At 48.0% G+C, this 18,777-nt stretch overlaps 1 protein-coding gene across 1 annotated transcript in view; it reads left to right on the forward strand.

Moving 5' to 3' along the window:
• The window catches only part of GPR137 (G protein-coupled receptor 137), a 613,721-nt gene that overhangs the window by 233,483 nt on the left and 361,461 nt on the right, over positions 1 to 18,777 (forward strand). The window contains exon 5 of the mRNA XM_069645139.1: positions 5,060 to 5,209. Within this exon, the coding sequence (XP_069501240.1) occupies positions 5,060 to 5,209 (150 nt within the window). The remainder of the gene's footprint in view (positions 1 to 5,059; positions 5,210 to 18,777) is intronic.

Genomic DNA, 18,777 nt, shown 5'->3' on the forward strand with positions numbered 1-18,777 from the left:
AAGGGGCTAAAAAACATACAAAAAGGGCCAAGACACAAGGCTAAGGAGGTCGGGAAAAGATTTACTCACCTGCGGCGCCAGGAGCTAAAGTGGCGAGCAGCTGCTGGTGCCGGAGACCAGGCCACCGAGGAAGAATGAAAGTAGCCTATCAGGGGAGGGGGGCGGGCGGGGAGGCGGGAGCTGGGAGGGGGAAGGAAGCGAAGGGAACATGGTGCACGAAGAGGCTGGGGGGTGCTAAAAACATACAAAAAGGGCCAAGACACAAGGCTAAGGGGGTTCGGGCAAAGATTTACTCACCTGCGGCGCCGGGACCTCTGTGTGAGGGGTTACCATTAATTGCCTGACCTTGCCTGACAAGGGTATTGGGACATGTCAGGTACAATGCTCGGGTGCGAGTCTGTTTTCTCCCAGAGTGAGCTGTCTGTGGGAAAGTGTTTGTGTAGGGAAGGGGGGTGGAGGGTAGAGTTCCTAAATATCCTACCGGGTAGGATGGGGTAAAGGTGATACAGGGAAGGGACTATTGTGTCTCGCCAACGGGTGTCCTACTCACACTCGCCGAAGACCCCTCACCCAGGTGATCCTCCTGCACTGGTCCACCCCCAGGATCTGGATCCAAAGGCAATGGCTGTGCCCTGGTAACCTGCGAGAGAGATTTCCGGGGACTAGCCGGTGAGACACCTTCTGGTTTCTCGCAGTAGTAATTATTCATTCATTTATTATGCTTATTCATGTATGTTTCTTGTGAATAAAAGGTAATAAAGAGCCGTTTTCTGCAGTTTAGCTGAGTGTTTTTTGTAAATAATTTTCCTTCAGCGTTTGAGTTTTCTTTATATTGTGTGCTGAGGCTGTGAAATTGTTTCTGTGCACTTTTGAAGCAAAACAAACACGTGTTAGAGACAGAGCTGGTGGCCGAGGTAGATACAATCAAGAAGCGCATGCCGGGAACCCCATCCAGATGGACCATGAGGGAATACCAGCAGGCGGTGGCTCAGCACAATGTCCTGCACACTAAAAAGGCAGAGAGATCCCTGTTATTTGTCCGTCAGCACATTTATGCGAAAGCCAACAGATAGGCTAATGGCGAGGTTGTTGAGGGGGGCGGCAGCTAGCAACACTATACCGTCAATAGTGGACGAGCAGGGTCTTTGACACTCACTTATGGAGGAGATCCAAGAAGCCTTTGCCCAATACTGCAGGAACCTATACTGCTCCCAGAACCCGCCGGGGCCGATGCAGGAGGACTATTTGAACAGGGTTCAATTACCTAAAGTGGGAGCCGAGGTTAGGGAAGCTTTGGGGCGGGAGATAACAGAGGAGAAGGTAAGGAAGGTTATTTCAGTGCTCCCCCCAATAAATCGCCCGTTCCGGGCAGATATACTGCCTCCTTTTGCAAAACCTTTGGGCATCTTCTGATTCCCCACCTAGCAAGACTCTACAATCTCTTTCAGGCATGAGCTCGTATCTCGACGTTGATGGAGGAGGCGAAAATTATCCTTATATCTAAACCCAACAAGGACCCCTCCAGGTGTAGTTCCTATAGGCCGATAGGATAAATAAATATTGATGCCAAAATGTATGCTAAAACCCTAGCCAACAGATTGGAGTGGCACCTCCCACACCTGAATCACCCGGATCAATCGGGGTTCGTGGTGGGAAAGCAAACATTCGCCGAATAGCACACCTGGTGGAGAAGGCCTTTAGACAGCACTTCCATTGGTCCTTCTTTCCCTAGACGCTGAAAAGGCCTTCGACCGCGTGAAGTGGTATTTTATGTTCAGGGCGAAGGAGGGGATGGGGCTGGGTGGGGACTTCATCCGAAACAGGGCTGCCCGCTTTCCCCCCAGCTCTACGCCATATACCTAGAGCCTCTCCTACATTCTCTACGGGAATCTAAGAAGGTGCATGGGATACCATTCGGGGGGTCCAACACAAGTTTGCAGTATTTGCCGACGACATGCTGCTCACACTCATAAAGCCTGGGGAGTCAATGGGGGCTTGTAGAAAGGCGCTAGAGGAGTTCGGGATGGTTTCAAGTGTGAGAATCAATGTAGCAAAGTCATAACTGCTGAAATTCACAGTGAGGGGGGAGATAGGTGGGGAGCTGAAGGCAGCCTCGCCATTTATCTGGAGCCCAGGGGGGGATCATATACCTAGGGATTAACATTACATCCCAGCTCCCCAAGTGGTATTAGGCCAAATATCCATCAATACTGGCCTCCACAAAAGTGGACCTCACCAAATGGAAGAATTTCTTGGTTGGGCAGGATGACAGCAGTCAAGATAGTGGCTGTTCCCTGACTGCTCTACCTTTTCCAGGTGTTGCTGGTGGCATTAACCAACAGCTTCTTTCAGAACCTGGGGAAAATTACTGGCCAGTTAATCTGGCAAAGCAAGTGCCCGCAACTTAGCTGCAGGCTTTTGATGTCCCCTAGGCGGGCGGGAGGGAGGTTTGGCGCTCCCCAACTTTTGACAATACTACGAGGTGTCCTAGATCCGCAAAATAAGGGAATAGCTGCCACGCAGTGGGGGACTATTATGGGTGAATAGATTGGGCGGTGGCGAGGAGGGTCCTGCTTTAAGTCATGTGGCACTTGTGCCCACATAGGCCTCGGCATCTGTACCTAAGTTCCATAACAAAACTCGTAGCTGACACATGGGACAATTTAGCCACAAAGTATGGGATTACAACATTTCCATCTCTGTTTACTCCACTATACAATAACCCTGACTTCTCTCTGGGGTTGTCCCAGGAGGCTTTCACACAGTAGCAAAAAGGAGGCTGCAGTATATTCAGGGATATGTTTCAGGGCCGCTCCATTCGATCTTTCCCTGAGTGTAAGCAATGCTTTGGGGTGAGGGAAAATTAAAGGCTATGTTATTTTCAGCTGCGGCATTGGCTGCAAGACCCCGGCGTAAAGGAGGCAGCAATATGCCCACTTACTCAGTTTTAAAAATACCTAACACCACATGATGGTGAAAGGGGTCTGATAGCAGGCTCTACAAAGTGTTGGTGATGGCCACCCCTCGGGCAGCGTGTCCATACATGAGGCATTGCGAGAGGACGATCGGGAGGGAGTTCGAGAGGAGCGATTGGGAAAGCCTGTGGTCACTGGTGCCAAGGGTGGTCAGGTCCTCTCAGTTACAGGAGTACTGGTACAAGCGGATATTTAGGTGGCACGACAAACCGGTCCGTCTCCACAGTATATACCCCAGGTCCTCAAAGACGTGTTGGAACGGCTGTGGAGATGAACCAAAATTAAACCATTCTGAAGGTAAGTACAGGAGGCTCAGAAGGAAATATTTGTTAATGCTGCAAACGCGCCCCCGAGGAAGTTATGCTAGCGGTTGGATGGTGAGAGAGCCGGGGACGAACCCAGAGGCCAGTGGAAGGCCAGACAAGTGCTTACTTTGGTGGCAACGCTCCTGATAGCGCAGCGTTGGAAGGGGGCAGACACCCCCACAGTGCAATACTGGCTAAGGAAATTCTGGGAGTTTGTGGCACTCGAATGGGCAACTTATGCAATGAACAATAACCTAGCACGATTCGCTACAGACTGGGGACAAATCTTTGCCTTTCTTAGGGAACACTATAGAGCCCAGTGGTGCCCCCAACACCTACAATTACTAGACCTATTTTAGGATCACAGGAGGGGTTTTCTTACTGCTTTTCGTAGTTTTATGTTTGCAGCTGCCTGTCGGGTTTGGGGAGGAAGGCTTGAGGAGGGTAGAGAAATTGATAAAGTTGTATTATATTGAAAGGGTGAATTTTCGAAAGATGTCTTTACTGTTGAAAATCAATAAACAGATTTTTTTAAAAAAAATAAAGAAATTCCTGTTGCTAATCCTCTTCAATGCTTTAGAGACAGAGTACAATATGTGAAAGCTGGGTGTTTCAAAACGTTCTGGCTGACAGAGTGGACTATTACAGCTGTCTTGTCCCACCTCTGTTTGTACTGGTCCTTGCCTTCCCCTATCAAATCAAGGGACACTAAAGTTTCTGGTTCTCACGACTTACTCCTCCCACAGTTGACTCAGGAGACAGTGGCCCAGAGCAGAGGGGTAGCTAGGATTGTCTAACAAGTAGAGCCTGAAACCAATGTAGTTGGGCCTACCCCAGTGACATTAACATCTGTAAATGTCCACAAAGCACTGCTGAGTGGGCATTTACAGATTATGGGGGGGCCTTGCCCGCTTAGGCCCTGCCCTATCTATGCCTCTTACCCAGAGGAGGATGTTTGCCTTGATGCTGTTTGCTACTGATCCTCTGCCAGATTCACCAATATGCTTGCCAGGTCTGGGTCTTGTCAGTTCCTGGTAAAGGTCTGGCTCTGTTGCTATGTCTGAATGCATCCCATTAAGCTTCAAAAGATGCCATAAGGCCAGATGGTACTGATATATTAAAGGAGGGTGGAGGGGGCCCTCCGATTTAGATGCACATTGTCCATGCATTGCCAATCCTTACACACATGAATGCATTGCTCATAGTTAAACACTGGAGAACATGCACATCTTTACAGCATACTAAGTACAATGTCAAGCTGTTCTGACATGCAATATTTGATTCTGTAGGCCTGTGACTGTGTCGCCTCTTTGGGGCTCTAGCAAGTGAGCATCTCTCCTTCTTACAGCAAAATAAACTGAGGCCTACAGACTGATGTTGCTGGGGACAGGACATAGGTTATAGGGAGTTAGCACCATTTTCAGACAATTTAAATTCTGTGACTGAAGAATCTACTGATTGATTCATGACAGGGTTTATACATTTTACGGAATGATCCCCTGATCCCCCCCTACAGGGCATTCAGGTCCACCAAATTAAGTGCTTAATTGCGAATGGCATGGATGTCCACATATCCCACAATACCTATTAATTGTATTTGTTGTGGTCATGCACTGTGGCAGGAATGTCAACCATAGTTAAAAGGTCTAAATAGATTTTTTAATTCTAGTGAGCAAGGAGAGGAAAGGAAATATATATGGACCTCCTGGTTTGAAATGAAAATGACCCTACTTGAGTGACCATTGTTGTGTTTTATGTAAACTGTTTGTCTTGTTTCAGGGTACAACAGTGTGCAGGACCGCCGCTGTTGGAGGAAGCCTGATTGTCTTGTCCACCAGCCGAGCCTGCTATAACCTGGTGGCCCTGATTTTATCCAGGCGCACCCACATAGACTCCTTCGACTATGACTGGTACAACGTGTCAGATCAGGTGAGAATTGCTGACTTTGGAACAGGACTCATATGGCAATGAATGCACGATCTAGGGGATGACATTTCTCTTTTTGTATGTAAACCTAGCTTGGAAGCAACAGGGCAATTTACAGTGGTTGAGAATCACAAAGGTGGTCAATGCGGGGCTAGCTGCAAAGTATACAAAAGCGGATCTGCCTGACCAGTCTTCCGTGATGCACAGCCCTATTAGAGGAATGGCAAGGTCTTCAGTTCCTTCACGAACCCCAGAGAGATAGTTGGGATGGCATTCCATAGCCCCGGTGCATAACAGGAGAAGGCCTGTCTCCTGATTTTTAGTTCCCTGTCTTCTCGTGATGTTCCGGCTTCTGGAAATGTACCAATAAATGAGACAACCAGTTTGCCAGCTAATTATGGAGGAGCATGAGTTGCCAGAGCCGTCTATCTGATACATGCTGTCTTGAAGGTTTTCCAGGCTGCTATTGGTAGACACTTTAAATCTCTGAGGGTGAGGGAAATGTGTTTTAAGTTTTTGATGCAGGTGATTAGTTTGTCTGTGGCGTGATAAACTGCTTTTAGTGGTGCAAGGGTTACATGGAGGATGCTATAGTTGCCCTCCCCTTTGCCGATGGAGAAGTTGCAGTCAATAGTAATGCCTCGCGATTTGGTACCAGGGGATAGCTTTGGAAAGAATCCTTTTAAGTTTGTTCACTAGCTCTGATAAGATGAGTGTTTTACTGGTCAAGTTGCTGATGAGCATAATTTTAGCCAGAGATGTTTTCCACATGGTTGAATTTTATGTGTCGGTATGTCATCAGTATATTGATACATGTAGATGTCTGGGCGATGCCTAGGGTGATCAAATCACCTAGCACCTAGGGCAAAAATGGGAGACCCTGAGAGGTACCCCTTGGCATCTTAGTTGCGACCTGGTACCATATATCTTGAGCACGGTATAATGGGATGTAATGGCGAGGCAACTTCAGAAGTCCCTTTGGTCGCCAAAAAGAAGTCCATAAATAAAAAAAAGAGGAGGATAAAGCAAAAAGCTGAGGGGCCCCAAAAAGCAGCCCTAGAATCCCCAAAATAGGAATTCTGACTTAACAGTCCTCTAACCCCTTTCGATGATTCAGATGTTTATTCTGTGTTGTTCTTTGTCATTTTCACTTCTCTCCTCTAAGATTTAGCTAGTATCAAAGATGGCACAAGAATCACTCCCAATTCTCAAAAGTGTTTGAAGGATTTTTATTCAAAATGAAATGGGCCCTACGGCCGTCACTCTCCCATCTCCAAGAATCTCCTCCCTAGCTCAGACATCCTTAGCCCCAGTTTATTATAGAGCAATTGTTTCTCCCTCCATATGCTAAATTCTAAATGAGCTGAGATATGAACCAAAAGGTGCTGGCCTTCTTGCTCTAAACCCACACGGCTTCCTAATTTTCCCTATTCCAACCAGTTTTTAGTTATATAGAGGGAAACACTCCCTCTTTCCTTTCCCTCTCCTTTCTGTTTTATACTCCCCTCCATTCACCTCACCTCTCTTACCTCTGCTCACTCATCCCTCCCCTTCCTGTCCCTCTGACGTCTCTCACTTGACTCCAGCTTTTGATATTAATACCGTTCGTTGTTCACTCTATTGACACGAATGGGACAGCCTTCCTTTTGCTGTTGTTTTGTATCTTTTTGGACTTTAGGAGGTAAGCAAAGCCTTTTTGCATCTCTTCCCTGGCTAAGCGCATCTGTTTTACGGCATTGATCAGTCCCTCTGGCTATCCAGTGCTCTGTGAGCATTGCTGTGCCTTCCCCTGCCCTCCCGCTTGCATTCGGTTTACTGACCCGCCTCTCATCTCTCCCCCAATTGACCATCTGAGATCCCTGCTCCAGTGAGGGTCTAGCCCCGCGACTGCTGCTGCACGCCACTTTCCTGTGGCAATTTAGACGGTGAGTTTGGGCCTCCACTGTTGTTGTGACCCTATCACTCTGATTTCGGGTGTTTCCATTTTAAATTCATCTCCAGCGCGCCGTGCGCATTTCCGTACCTTCCCTGCCCACCCACTTTCTTCCTGATTACTGGCCCACCTCCAATCCCTCCACCGATTGGCCATCTGAGATCCCTGCTCCTGCGAGGGTCTAGCCCTGCTGCATGCGACATTCCTTATTTTATCTATTTTTTACATTTGTAAAGCGACTAAACCCGAGGGCATTAGGGCGCTGTTAATGAAACCAGTTACACACATAGCATATAAGCAAGGGGGTGCGAGGCAAGATACTCTCCCCACACGTGCAGTAATTTCGGTAGATGTGCTTAACTGTATAGCAATGTCGTTTAGGCAAAGAGCCACGTTTTTAAGGCCTTGCGTAAGGGCCAGTAAGATTCCTCTGCACTTAGGGCAGGGGGCAGAGCATTCCAGTGGTGCACTGCCACTGCAGGGAACCTAGAGCTTCCTCCTCTGACTTTTTTGAAGGTGGGGGGAGGGACAAGATGTTGGGTGTGGAAAAACCTCACTGGTCTGATGCACTTGGTTCTCCCAATTATTTGAGACAGGTATCCCGGGGCAGCGTTAGCAGGACATTTATGCGTGATGTGTTTTAAAGATCATTCTTTCTCGGATTAGGAGCGAATGCACTTCCTTTCTTGCTGCTGAGATGTGTTCTTTTCTCGGAATGTTGAGTGCTGCACGTAGGGCATTGTTTTGGATTACCTGCATTTTGTTAATGTTCTGTTTAGATGACTACTGCAACATCCTCTTTGCAGTGACACTTCTCCCTCCTATAATTCCTCTTGCGATAGTGAGGCAGCTGGTCTGTGAGGAATTGTCTGACTGCATTGATGAGTTAGGCTGTATATGCAGCTGAAGAGGCAATAGCGTTCACGTGTCTGGTGAGGGAGAGGGAAGCATCCAAGTAGACACCCGGTGTTTTCACAAATGCCTAAACAGGGATGTGAATGCCCTCTATAAAGAAGGCTGAGATTTGGGCGTTGAGTTTTTTAGCATGGCCGGTGACCCCACCAGTAGCATCTCCGTCTTGTTGTCGTTAAGTCATATGTAGTTCCTGGCCATTCAGGCTTGGATTGTTGAATTTATTTTGTTGATAGTAAGGGAGTCTCTGTCATGAATACCGAACAGTGGGAGGAGGATTTGGGTGTCATCGGCATAGTTGGTGTAGGCTATGCCGATGGAGTCCAGGAGGTCGAAGAGGGGTTTGGTGAAGATGTTGTAGAGGTAAGGGGAGACACAGGATCCTTGTGGAGCACTACAGGAAATGGGGATGGGAGGGGCGCTGCCAGTGTCTGAGAAAACTCTCATGGATCTTCCTTCCAAGAAGGAGCCTACGCAGGTCGGGCATCATGTGAGAAGTTGGCGGCGGCTATAAGATGGTAGTATGCGGTTTTGTGGTCCACCAGGTGAAAGGCGGCTGTTACGCTCACCTGGCTCCCACAGAGGCGTCGATCTGAACTGGACAGCTGCGGTTTCCACCAATGTGACGCGTAGGGTCGAGATGACGGACTGGACTGGCCCACCTAGCTTCGTTTGCTTGGCCCGTAGAAATATTCTTCTGCAAATGGAGAAAGGGGATTAACCATCCGTGGAGTTGAGCGTAAATCCCCCCACCCCCGCTGTTCTCCCCACAGATCACCTTTGATATCCCCTCTTATAGTCTCACCTGATGGTTTGAAAAGATGAGCTCTCCATCCTGCATTGAGCGCAGGGGCGCGTTGATAACCAGTTGCTTCACTGGCTCAAAAGAATTGGTGAGTTCCAGAACGTTATTGACTCTGAAAAGTATGTAGTTCGTAAGAGTTCACATGTCTGACTTTCACTCTTGTCCGATTCCTTGCAGTTTGCAGCTTGACCCCAGCGAAGAGTACCTCGTGGTAGCTGACGAAGTTCAGGTAAGGATTTGGCTTATCCTACACAGTTCTATAAAATAAGGCCAGAATGTAACCTGTTGCTTGCTCCCTTATTCAGGTGTGGAGAGAAAATATGTAGTTCGGGGAATAATGCCTCTCGCGGTAAAATTAGGTAAGTCTATGGTGGTGAGAAGAGTTCCCCTTGTTTGTCCCTTTGTCTCACCTTGTTGTCCTTTTGTTCCCCTTAGGGGCCGGGGTACGGCGAGGATGCAATGGAGACTGCGCCGACCCGTGAAGAGGAATAGTACCCCCGGCGGTAATCAGGTAGGTCTATGGGGGTAGTTACTATTGCCTCTGTTTATCCCCTTGGCTCACTTTTGCTGTTCTTGTGTTCCCCTTGGTGCCAGAGTGCGGCGGGAACGTGCAGAAGGATGCAGTGGATCGTGAGGATGCTGCGAAGTCCGGTGAGTTCAGCGCAGCGCTGCAGCAGGCGAGGCGGCGCGCGTAAAATGCTTCTTTCTTCCAGCTTGAAGGCGCGGTGGATCCGGAATTCAGGTAAGGATCGAAGGTTTTGCTCTTATTCTAACCTCTTCTCCTTCTGTTCCTCCCTTTTTCTAGGAGCTGCAGACTCGAGGCGGGCGTGGCAGAAGACTGGATGCAGGCTTGCAGACACGGTGAGCGCTACGCTGCTGGATGCAGAATAACGCGAAGCGTGTGCTGCTCTTCGGGCGTGGTTTAAATATCCCTCAAAGTGGTCTCAGGTAAGTATTCCTCCCCATCCCCACCCGAGTAAAAAATAGTCCCTAGGTAAAATAGTCCTTTCCAAGCCTCATTTGGCTTGGAGCTTTGCAGCATGGTCTGCATCAGGTAAGTTCTACTCTATGAGCCTGGTGCCTATGGCGCCAGGACTGACTCTCCATATGAGCCTGGCGCCATAGGCGTCAGGACGGCACCCAAACAGCCCCTAGCAGGGGTTTTTGGGCTTGCTCAAAATAACGTGATGCCTGCTTCCGGGGTTGCTGGACCTGGTCTGGTTCCCCGGGGGTAGGCATCATGACAGCGGCGGAGTGATCCAGGAGGAGTAGGAGGGGTGGCTTGCCCTTCATCTCTGAAGGCTTCAAGGTGGTTTTACAGGTCTAGTAATTCCGATTCCCTGCCTTTCCTGTGGTGATTTAGACAGTGAGTTTGGGCCTCCACTATTGCTGCAACCCCATTTGCCCAAATTTCGGGGGTTTTGACATTTAAATTCATCTCCAACGCTCTGTGCACATTTCTGTGCCTTCCCCTGCCTACCTGCTTGCTTCCTGATTACTGACCTGCCTCCCAATACTCCTGCTCCCCTAGTTGGCCACAGTAACCCATTTAGTAAGACCACCCAGTGCAGCCTTGCTGGGCAGCCCTCGACTAAGGGCCAGAGGCAAAGGGCAGTTCCTGAAGAAGCAGCTCCACACTGTTTTTCCTGTGTTCGCCTGAGAAGCCTGCTGCAGTCAACCAGCAGCGACTAATACGGTAAGTGTGGTTTGGGCAGGGAGTAAAGCCATTAATTTGCTCAAGTAAAGCCCCACCACTCTTATTACCTAGTAGAACATAGTTCATTTCTGTCAGTCAGTCATATCCCATATTTAGCCCATCTGTGTTAGTCAGCCATATCTGGCATTTAGCCCAATTGTATTAGTGAGCCATATCCCACATTTAGCCCATTTGTATTAGTGAGCCATGTCTTGCATTTAGCCCATCTCTATTGGTCAGCCATATCTTGCATTTAGCCCATTTGTGTTACTGAGCCATATCTCGCATTTAGCCCATTTGTATTAGTGAGCCATATCTTGCATTTGGCCTATTTTCTCCAATTGTATGACAGAGATATAGTCTGCATTTGCCCTGATTAAGTAGTCTCTTCTCACAATTAGCCAAAATGGATTAGATTGTGATGTTTTGCTTTTCCCCTAGTTGTGTGAGAAAATCATCTTTCACATCCTGCATAATTGTATGATATAGCTATATTTTGCTTTTTTGCTAATGGTGTGGGCTGGTCATATTTTGCACTCCCTCTGGTTGTGCAAGACAGACAATTATTCACATCTAGCATGATTGTGTGACACAGCCAGATCTTGCTTTTTCCCAGATTGTATAATGTAAACATATTCAGAATTTCACGTAATTGTGTGAGATAGTCTCTTTCGCATTCTGATACATTGTATGAGATAGTTATATGTTGCCTTCCACCTCATTGTGTGAGCTAGTCATATTTTGTATTTATACCTGGGTGTGTAGGTTAGCCGACGTCTGCACCTTGCAAATAGCCAAATCTTGTATCTTGCTTAGTGGGGAAGGCAACCAAACCTTGCGACTAGCCCCAGGAAACAACGTAACATAAAAGGTATACTTGCCCAACGGTCCAAGATAGCCAATGTTTTGCACTAGGCCTAAGTGTGTAAGGCAGCTGAAACTTGAAACTGGCAAATTGTCTAAGGTAGCCACAGCTACCAGCTTGCTGACGGCTTCAGGTAGCCAAAGTTTGCAAATTAGCCAAAGGGTGGAAAGGTAGCTAAAAGCTGCCTAAGGCCTAGGTGTCTGAGGAGGCTAAAGTTTGTATCTGGCCCAAGTGGGTAAGGTGACCAGAGCTTGCAGTTAGTCAACTGTTTAAGATAGCAGGAGTTCAGCATTTGACCTAAGTGTGCAGGGTGGTCTAAAAACTCACATCTGGCCAATTATATAGGATAGCCAAAGCTTTCAACTGTTTAAGTGTATAGGGTAACCAGAGTTTGCATTTGGCACAAGTGTGCAGGGTAGCCAAAGTCTGCAATCTGACCATTTGCCAAGAGGGGCCAAACCTCTGCATTTAGCCGGGGCGTGCAGGGCGGCTCAGGTTTGCACGTGACCTAGTAGTCTAAGGTGGCCAAACGTTTTTCATCCAACCGGATGGGGTAAAATAACTCATGCTGTCCAACAGATCCTACAGAGCAGGTGTTACCAGCATTGTATGTGGTCTATAACACCATAGGCCTCCTGATCCCCACTGCCCCTTCCGGTCATCATACTTACAGGGATACCGACTATGTAGTACCCCGTTCCCAACCGAGCGCAAGGGTACCAATCCTGCATTTCATGACCCTCCAACTAGCCACTGGGACTCCTCTCCTTTCAACCTATATGTAGTATCACTGTCCTTAATGCCCTATATAGCTAGAGGGCCTCCCATTGCAAACCACCTGCCCGCAACTGTGTCACACTCACAGCTCCCCCAACAGTAGCTACAGACAACAGAAGCCACTAAGAAAACCTCAATTTAAAAGGGTCCCTCAAGCCAAACAAACAAGAAAGAAAACAACAAGGCCAACAAAAACTCATATCGCAGGAGGATTAGCGCCCCTTTGATACAATACATTTACATAAACTCCAAAGCGCCAACCAAAGGACCAAAAGACAGAAAGAAAATACAGGAAAACACAATAAACCATGGTAGGAGCCTTACAGACACAACCACAACTACCACACTTGGTACATAACCAAACGACCCGCCAATAAATAGAACACAACTCTAACTCCCAGGAAGGAAATTGCAACAGGGAACTAAAACGCACCCGGACACGCAAAGGAAAACCCAAGGAGCCCCACAGGAAAAAACCCAAATCAGCGAGGACCGGCTTGGGCACAAAACCAAGGAACACACAATTATAGAATATCAAACCTTAGAATCACACAAAGTCATTCGTAACCATGGGATACCCTGAGCCTTCGAGTATCCCAAAGGAAAACGACTAGAAGACTTAGGAGAACAGAATATGCCACACCAGAGGAAGGAACAACGTGCAAGAAACCAAGCAAAATGGAACCAGACCTCCACGCCAGCAAATACCAACCCAGCAACGGAACACACACCCACCAGCCCGACGGTAAAAAGAACCACCCCGAAAACAAGACAAAAATCACTGTACCTAACGCCCTACCTTGCAACAGACCACCCGCCAGAGCAGCAACCAACTACCAGAAGCGTTAGACACATCAGCAGGATATTGGGAGGTGTCCGGACATTTCATCGACAACAATTGGTCGACAGGACATTTGGTCGACGTAATTTCGTCGAAAACCAAATGGTCGATTTTTAAAAAATATATATATATTTATTTTTAAGGTTGTAGTTTATGGAAAAAAAGGGTTTTTTAGAAAAAAAGGGGGTTGGGGGAACCCCCCCCCCAAAAAAAAGGGTCAAAATAAAAAAACAAATTCGACCATTTGGTTTTCGACGAAATTGGTTCGACCATTTGTCCTGTCGACCAATTTTTTTCGATGAAATGTCTGGTAACCATATTGGGATTCTAAATGGAAAAGGCAGAAACAAACAAAAGGAGCACAATGGGTATCTTGACTCCATACATCACTAAAGCCCCAGGGCACCACCAGCAACAAGAGCCTGAAACGGAAGAAGAGCCAAAAGAAGACGTGAACCCAATACGAAACCTAGCTAACCTACTTAATGACGAAACAGACTTAACAGAAAACAACCTACATTGTGATGATAATAATGAATGTTACCAAGAAGACCTCTGTGAGAAACCTGACGGTATTCTGCCACCTCCTACTCCACCAGGATCCTTCATTCAAGTTGCCAGGTGAAGGGACATCACTTTTGGATCCCGACCCTGGGGGTGGACAAGCGAGGGAGGATCACCTGAGTGGAAGATCACTGGGAATTGGGAGAAGAATGCCTAAAGGCGAGACATGGTTTTCCCCCTTTTCCCATTATGCATCAAAACCCTCTCCCTCATCTTTTACGGGATGTTTCCAATTCCATTCCATCTCCACCTCCCCATTTCCAACATGTATTGGGACGAAGAAGAGGTGACAAGAGTAGTAAGGATTACCCATGGAATAACATTGGGAGGCAAGAAGAGGCCTACTACATTTCACCCATAGTCTGTCCTGCTAATAGTCCGGCAAGGTCAGGCATTTCACCTTAACCATGCACACCTGACTCCACTTGACTCTCAATTAGGGTATAAAAGGTGTGGTTCTGCCAAAGAAGGAGAACGAGTTGGGATTGCTGGTTGCAACATGGAAGCCAGGGAGCCTGAAGCGACAACAAGAAAAGCCTGGAAGATCCGGAGGAGAGCAGGGCGCCAAGAAGCTGACCGTGTGTATCAGAAGGGTTGCAGTATGGCCAGGGAGCTGTGTCTCCAGGGAGCCGGAGTGAGGTGTGCTGCCAGCTGCTGGCCGTGTCCAGGCCAGTGCTCATTCCCCTAGGACGTATGCCGGTGCCAGGGGTGTCTTGAGGGGCAGGTGGTAAGGCCCTGACCTCAACCTACAAATCCTGAGTAACTGCTCGCCGGCACAGCGCTACCGGGTGAGTTTCGCAGAGAGAGAGAGAGAGAGAGAGACTCGGTAGCGTGCGGGAGGCTGTAGCGGGAGCAAAACTGATGAAAGATGCAAGCAGCGCATTAATTGGAATGCATAAAGAAAGCAAGGAAAACCAGAAATACAGTGCATTGGTGGTGCAAATAACTGAAAGTGTGAATTTAAAGGGAGCGGAAAACAAAGATAGTGGCGAGCGACCCGAAAGCAAGAAAGAGGGCGCAAGCAACACTAAAGTAGAATAAAGAGGGTGGAAAACAAAGAGAAAACAACGAGAGGGTGCAAGCGGCCCGAAGAATTGTGAGTCTTATTGTTTCCATGTTGTGATATTTGAAAGTCTAATCTTTGCTAAACTGTGTTAGAAAGACTGCTGAAAGTAGTTGCTGCAGATTTATGAGTGAACATAGTATTTGTAATTGTCATTTTTGCAATTGTTCTGCTCACTAGAAATACAATTGAGACAGTGTGTTTGACAGTCGGAGCACAGCGTTGTGCTGTGCTAGTATGCAGCTCGTGCATATATATTTGTAGTCCAGGCGCACCAGTGCTGGCGCACCAGGACCAAGCCGGCCATCGTCCGCCATTTCCACCATCGAATGCCACAGACTATCTGCTGTATCAGGTACTGACTTTGCCCGCTCTGAACTTTCTCCTCCCAACTTTTGCTGTGAGGTGCTAGGCGGCCGCTCCCTTTTCGGGAATTAAGAAGGTAAAAAAAATTAACAAAAAATAATACTGCCCATCCAAGACATTAGTAGTAAACGTAGCGCTTGGCATCTTCCAGTTCAGTGGCTCGCCAAGCCGTGGTAGAAACTCTGGGCTTACCATGGGTTACATGGATGGATTTACCCTGCTTCTGCAGGCACAAAAGGGCAATCGGTTGGCCATCGTAAACAAATATCTGCGGTCTAAAGCTCTCAGAGCTCTGGACTCAGCACTAGCCCCTACACTCGCCCCACACAGCCCTGACTTAGCAGCGGGATTCTTCCAGCCCCTGTGAGCCTGACCCCTGCTGTCATTGGCGCAACATCTACGGCACCTGACTCGCTCCTTTTGACATCGACACCTGCCCTTGGATCTGTGCCTGAGGCAGACAACGCCCTGTTACCTGCCATAGAGCAGGTTTCTCAAGGCCTTGCAGCTGCCTTTTCAACACCCCCCGATGAGGCCCAGTCAGGTAGGTCCTAGTGGGCAAAGAAACACCAATCCTCTGGAAGAACAGAGGAGTAATGATGTATCGGCTAAACCAACGAATGCCATGAAAATAATCCTGTTAAATACTAGGTCACTCAGTAGGCATGCAATTGACATTCACGACTGGAGTCTTGAAAGGGACCTGGATATGCTATGCTGCTCCGAAACCTGGATCACGGAGGCCAGTGGCCCCATGATTGCAGTGGTGGTTCCAGAGGGCTATTCTACATATTGTAAAAACCGCCACTAGATCATGGAGGTGGAGCAGCTATCATTGCGAAATGCAGCTTCAAACTTTTCCCCGCCTCTAGCACATGCCAAGACTGTGAAATTGTACACTTAAAAATTGCCCTATTGGACCACTGCTGCACTAATTTCGTTCTCATTTACCGTCCACCTGTAGACATGCTTGGTTTTAATGAAGAGATCTCCCAGTTCTGAGTAACTCTCGTGGCCCAAATAGTTCCACGCTCTTTCTGGGCGACTTAAACTGTTGGCGAGGCAATAAGGCAGACCAAGAGGCCATTGACCTGAAAGGCTCTCTCAAAGCCATGGATTTCCAAGTCGACCACAGCCAAGAATAACAGTTTGGACTGGGTGGCTGCACAGAATCTAACAGTGCATATAGGTTCCACCTCCCCTTGTATCTGGTCGAATCATTACATGATTGAGTTTCAAGTTCTTTTCCAAGAATCCTTTCCTAAAATCAGTACCTTGCCCCAAAGAATCATGAGCCGCAATTTAAAAAAATGAAAGCCAGCTGGCTTGAAAGAGTGCTTACTGGACATTATGTCCAGTGCATCTGACATGGATACGGCTGAGAACTTAGTATCTACCTATAGCAGCTTATTTACAGGACTACTCAATAGAAATGCTCCTTTCAAGAATGTAGGCCACCAAAACTGGTTCTCTCTGGAACTTGCAACTTTAAAAAAGACTAAAAGGAACCTAGAATCAGAATGGCTGAACAATCCTTCAGAAGCTAACAAAGGCGCCTGGAAAATTCTTGAAAAACACTATAAAAATTCCATCATCTACACAAAAAACTTTTTGGCCAAACAAATTAAGGAAGCTCCAAATAATTCTAGGGAGCTGTTTGAGATTTTAAAAACCATGGCACTGTCCAATTCTCAACTACTTCCTTTCTCACCGGCACTCCAAGACTGTACCAATGTAAAAACAGCCTTTGCTTCTAAAGTGTCAAAAGCACGCAATAAGATCAAATGGGACCTAGCCACTGCTCCTGCAAGAACAGATGTGGCTGACCGTCCCTCCATAATATCGGATTGTCCCAAATTGAGCTTATCCTCTGTTTCTATTGCCGACATTGGAAAGAACTCTTGAGTCTTTGCGCCCATTTTCTTGTCCCGGAAACATTCTTCCTCCTTAACCTATTCTGGAGCATAGACCTAGACCCGAAGACGGCCTCTAATCTACGACCTATCACTAACTCCAACTTCCTTCTGAAGGCTCTAGATAAAGTGGCAACCTCATAAGTTCCAACTCTTTATAGAGTTAAACATGCTCTTTCATAGCCACCAGTCAGGGTTTAGACCAGTACATGGTACTGAAACTGCTCTTATTGACTTGCAAACACACATGCTAAGCATCCTCGACAAACGGAAGACTGGCCTCCTCATTCTGCTCAATCTTTGGGTAGCGTTTGATCTCTTAGATCACAAACACCTTGGGGGTACTGGACAACTGCAGTGATGACACAATGCTCTGGGTTGAATCCTTTCTGTCCCATTGCCAATCCAACATTCACTGGGGGGACTCTTCGTCTCTGCCAGAACCCATCAGCGGCGGTGTCCCCCAGGGGGCTTGCATGTCTCCAACCCTCTTCTTCAATATCTACATCAAACTTCTCTGCACACTTCTAGAGGAAAAAGGGATTTTCTTCACTAACTATGCCGACAACATGCAACTCGTCGTCCAGCTTAATGGTAACTATGAGTCTGACAGGTCCAATGTTGAAGATATATATCACCTGGTCGATTGATGGATTACAGACAACTGGCTCTGCCCAAATGGGATTAAAACAGAGCTCTTGATTTTCGGATCCAGTCAAGCAACATCTAAGCTGCATCCAGACTATCAAAGCTTAAAAATGTAAAACATTGAGATCCCTGTCCTTATCAATGTCAAAACACTAGGTGTCTATTTAGAACCCTCACTAAGTGCTGTGGTGTCTTGTTACCGGTCACCGTACCTCCGACTGTAACTCCTGTCAGGCTCTGACTGAAAAGGCTCGTGAGGGAGCGTAGAGGTAAATTGGTGGTGGGCTGTGGCCTAGCACGCATGAAGTAAAGAAGCAAAGCGCCGAGCTCCGGCCGTAATCCTCGGTATTGATCCTATGATGACGGACATGTTGCACTAAACACAGCAACAAAAGCACCGCTGGTGAGCAGAAGGGATCTGCTGTGAACCCGCACTGTAAAAAGGGGAGGAATCGGACAGCGAACAGCCACGGCACTGAAGCGGCAACGACCAGAGACTGGAAGGCGCCCCAAGCCAGAGAAAGACTAATCATCCCAAGAGAGGAGTGAGGGGGAGCGGAATAAAAACTCTGAAACGAGCCTGGAGAGCGAGCCGCCAGGATCGGAAAGCTCAACACAGTTGACGGAGCTGAGAAGGCAAGGACGCAGAGGCGGAAGAGACAACCCGGAGTAAGCAGGGTAGATCCCACCTCGACGGCAGGACGCAGCGGAAGACCCCCTCTCAGCGCCTTGGAACCAGAAGAGGGAGAGCCGACAGGAACACTGCAACCGACGGAGCGGAGGAGGTGTGGGAGGTTAGAACGGAGAAGACAGCCCAGCAAACGCGCATGCAGGAACACCCCCACGCAGCAACAGGACACCGAGCACGACACCCCCTGGGAATGAGACGGGGGTCGGAGGAAGCGAGGAGCGGAGGCAACCACAAACATCAAGGTGAGCCACAAGAGTGGGGGCAAATAAAATGGGAGCAATTACGGGCAGCATTGGACTGCATGCGAACCACAGCTGAGCCCCAAGCGTTACATACAGGCTGCACGGGACATGCTACCTGGCCCCCTGAGAGACACTGCAAGGTAGGGTAACTGGAGAAATCCTGCGCGACCCTGGCATGCCCCGGAACACGAAAGGGAGGCAAGGGGAGGAACAACAAACCAACTCCCATGATATGACCTGAGCTCCCAATCTACA

Source organism: Ambystoma mexicanum, chromosome 2p (assembly GCF_040938575.1).
Source record: "Ambystoma mexicanum isolate Mex_15411 chromosome 2p, UKY_AmexF1_1, whole genome shotgun sequence".
NCBI classification, from domain to species: Eukaryota; Metazoa; Chordata; class Amphibia; order Caudata; family Ambystomatidae; genus Ambystoma; species Ambystoma mexicanum.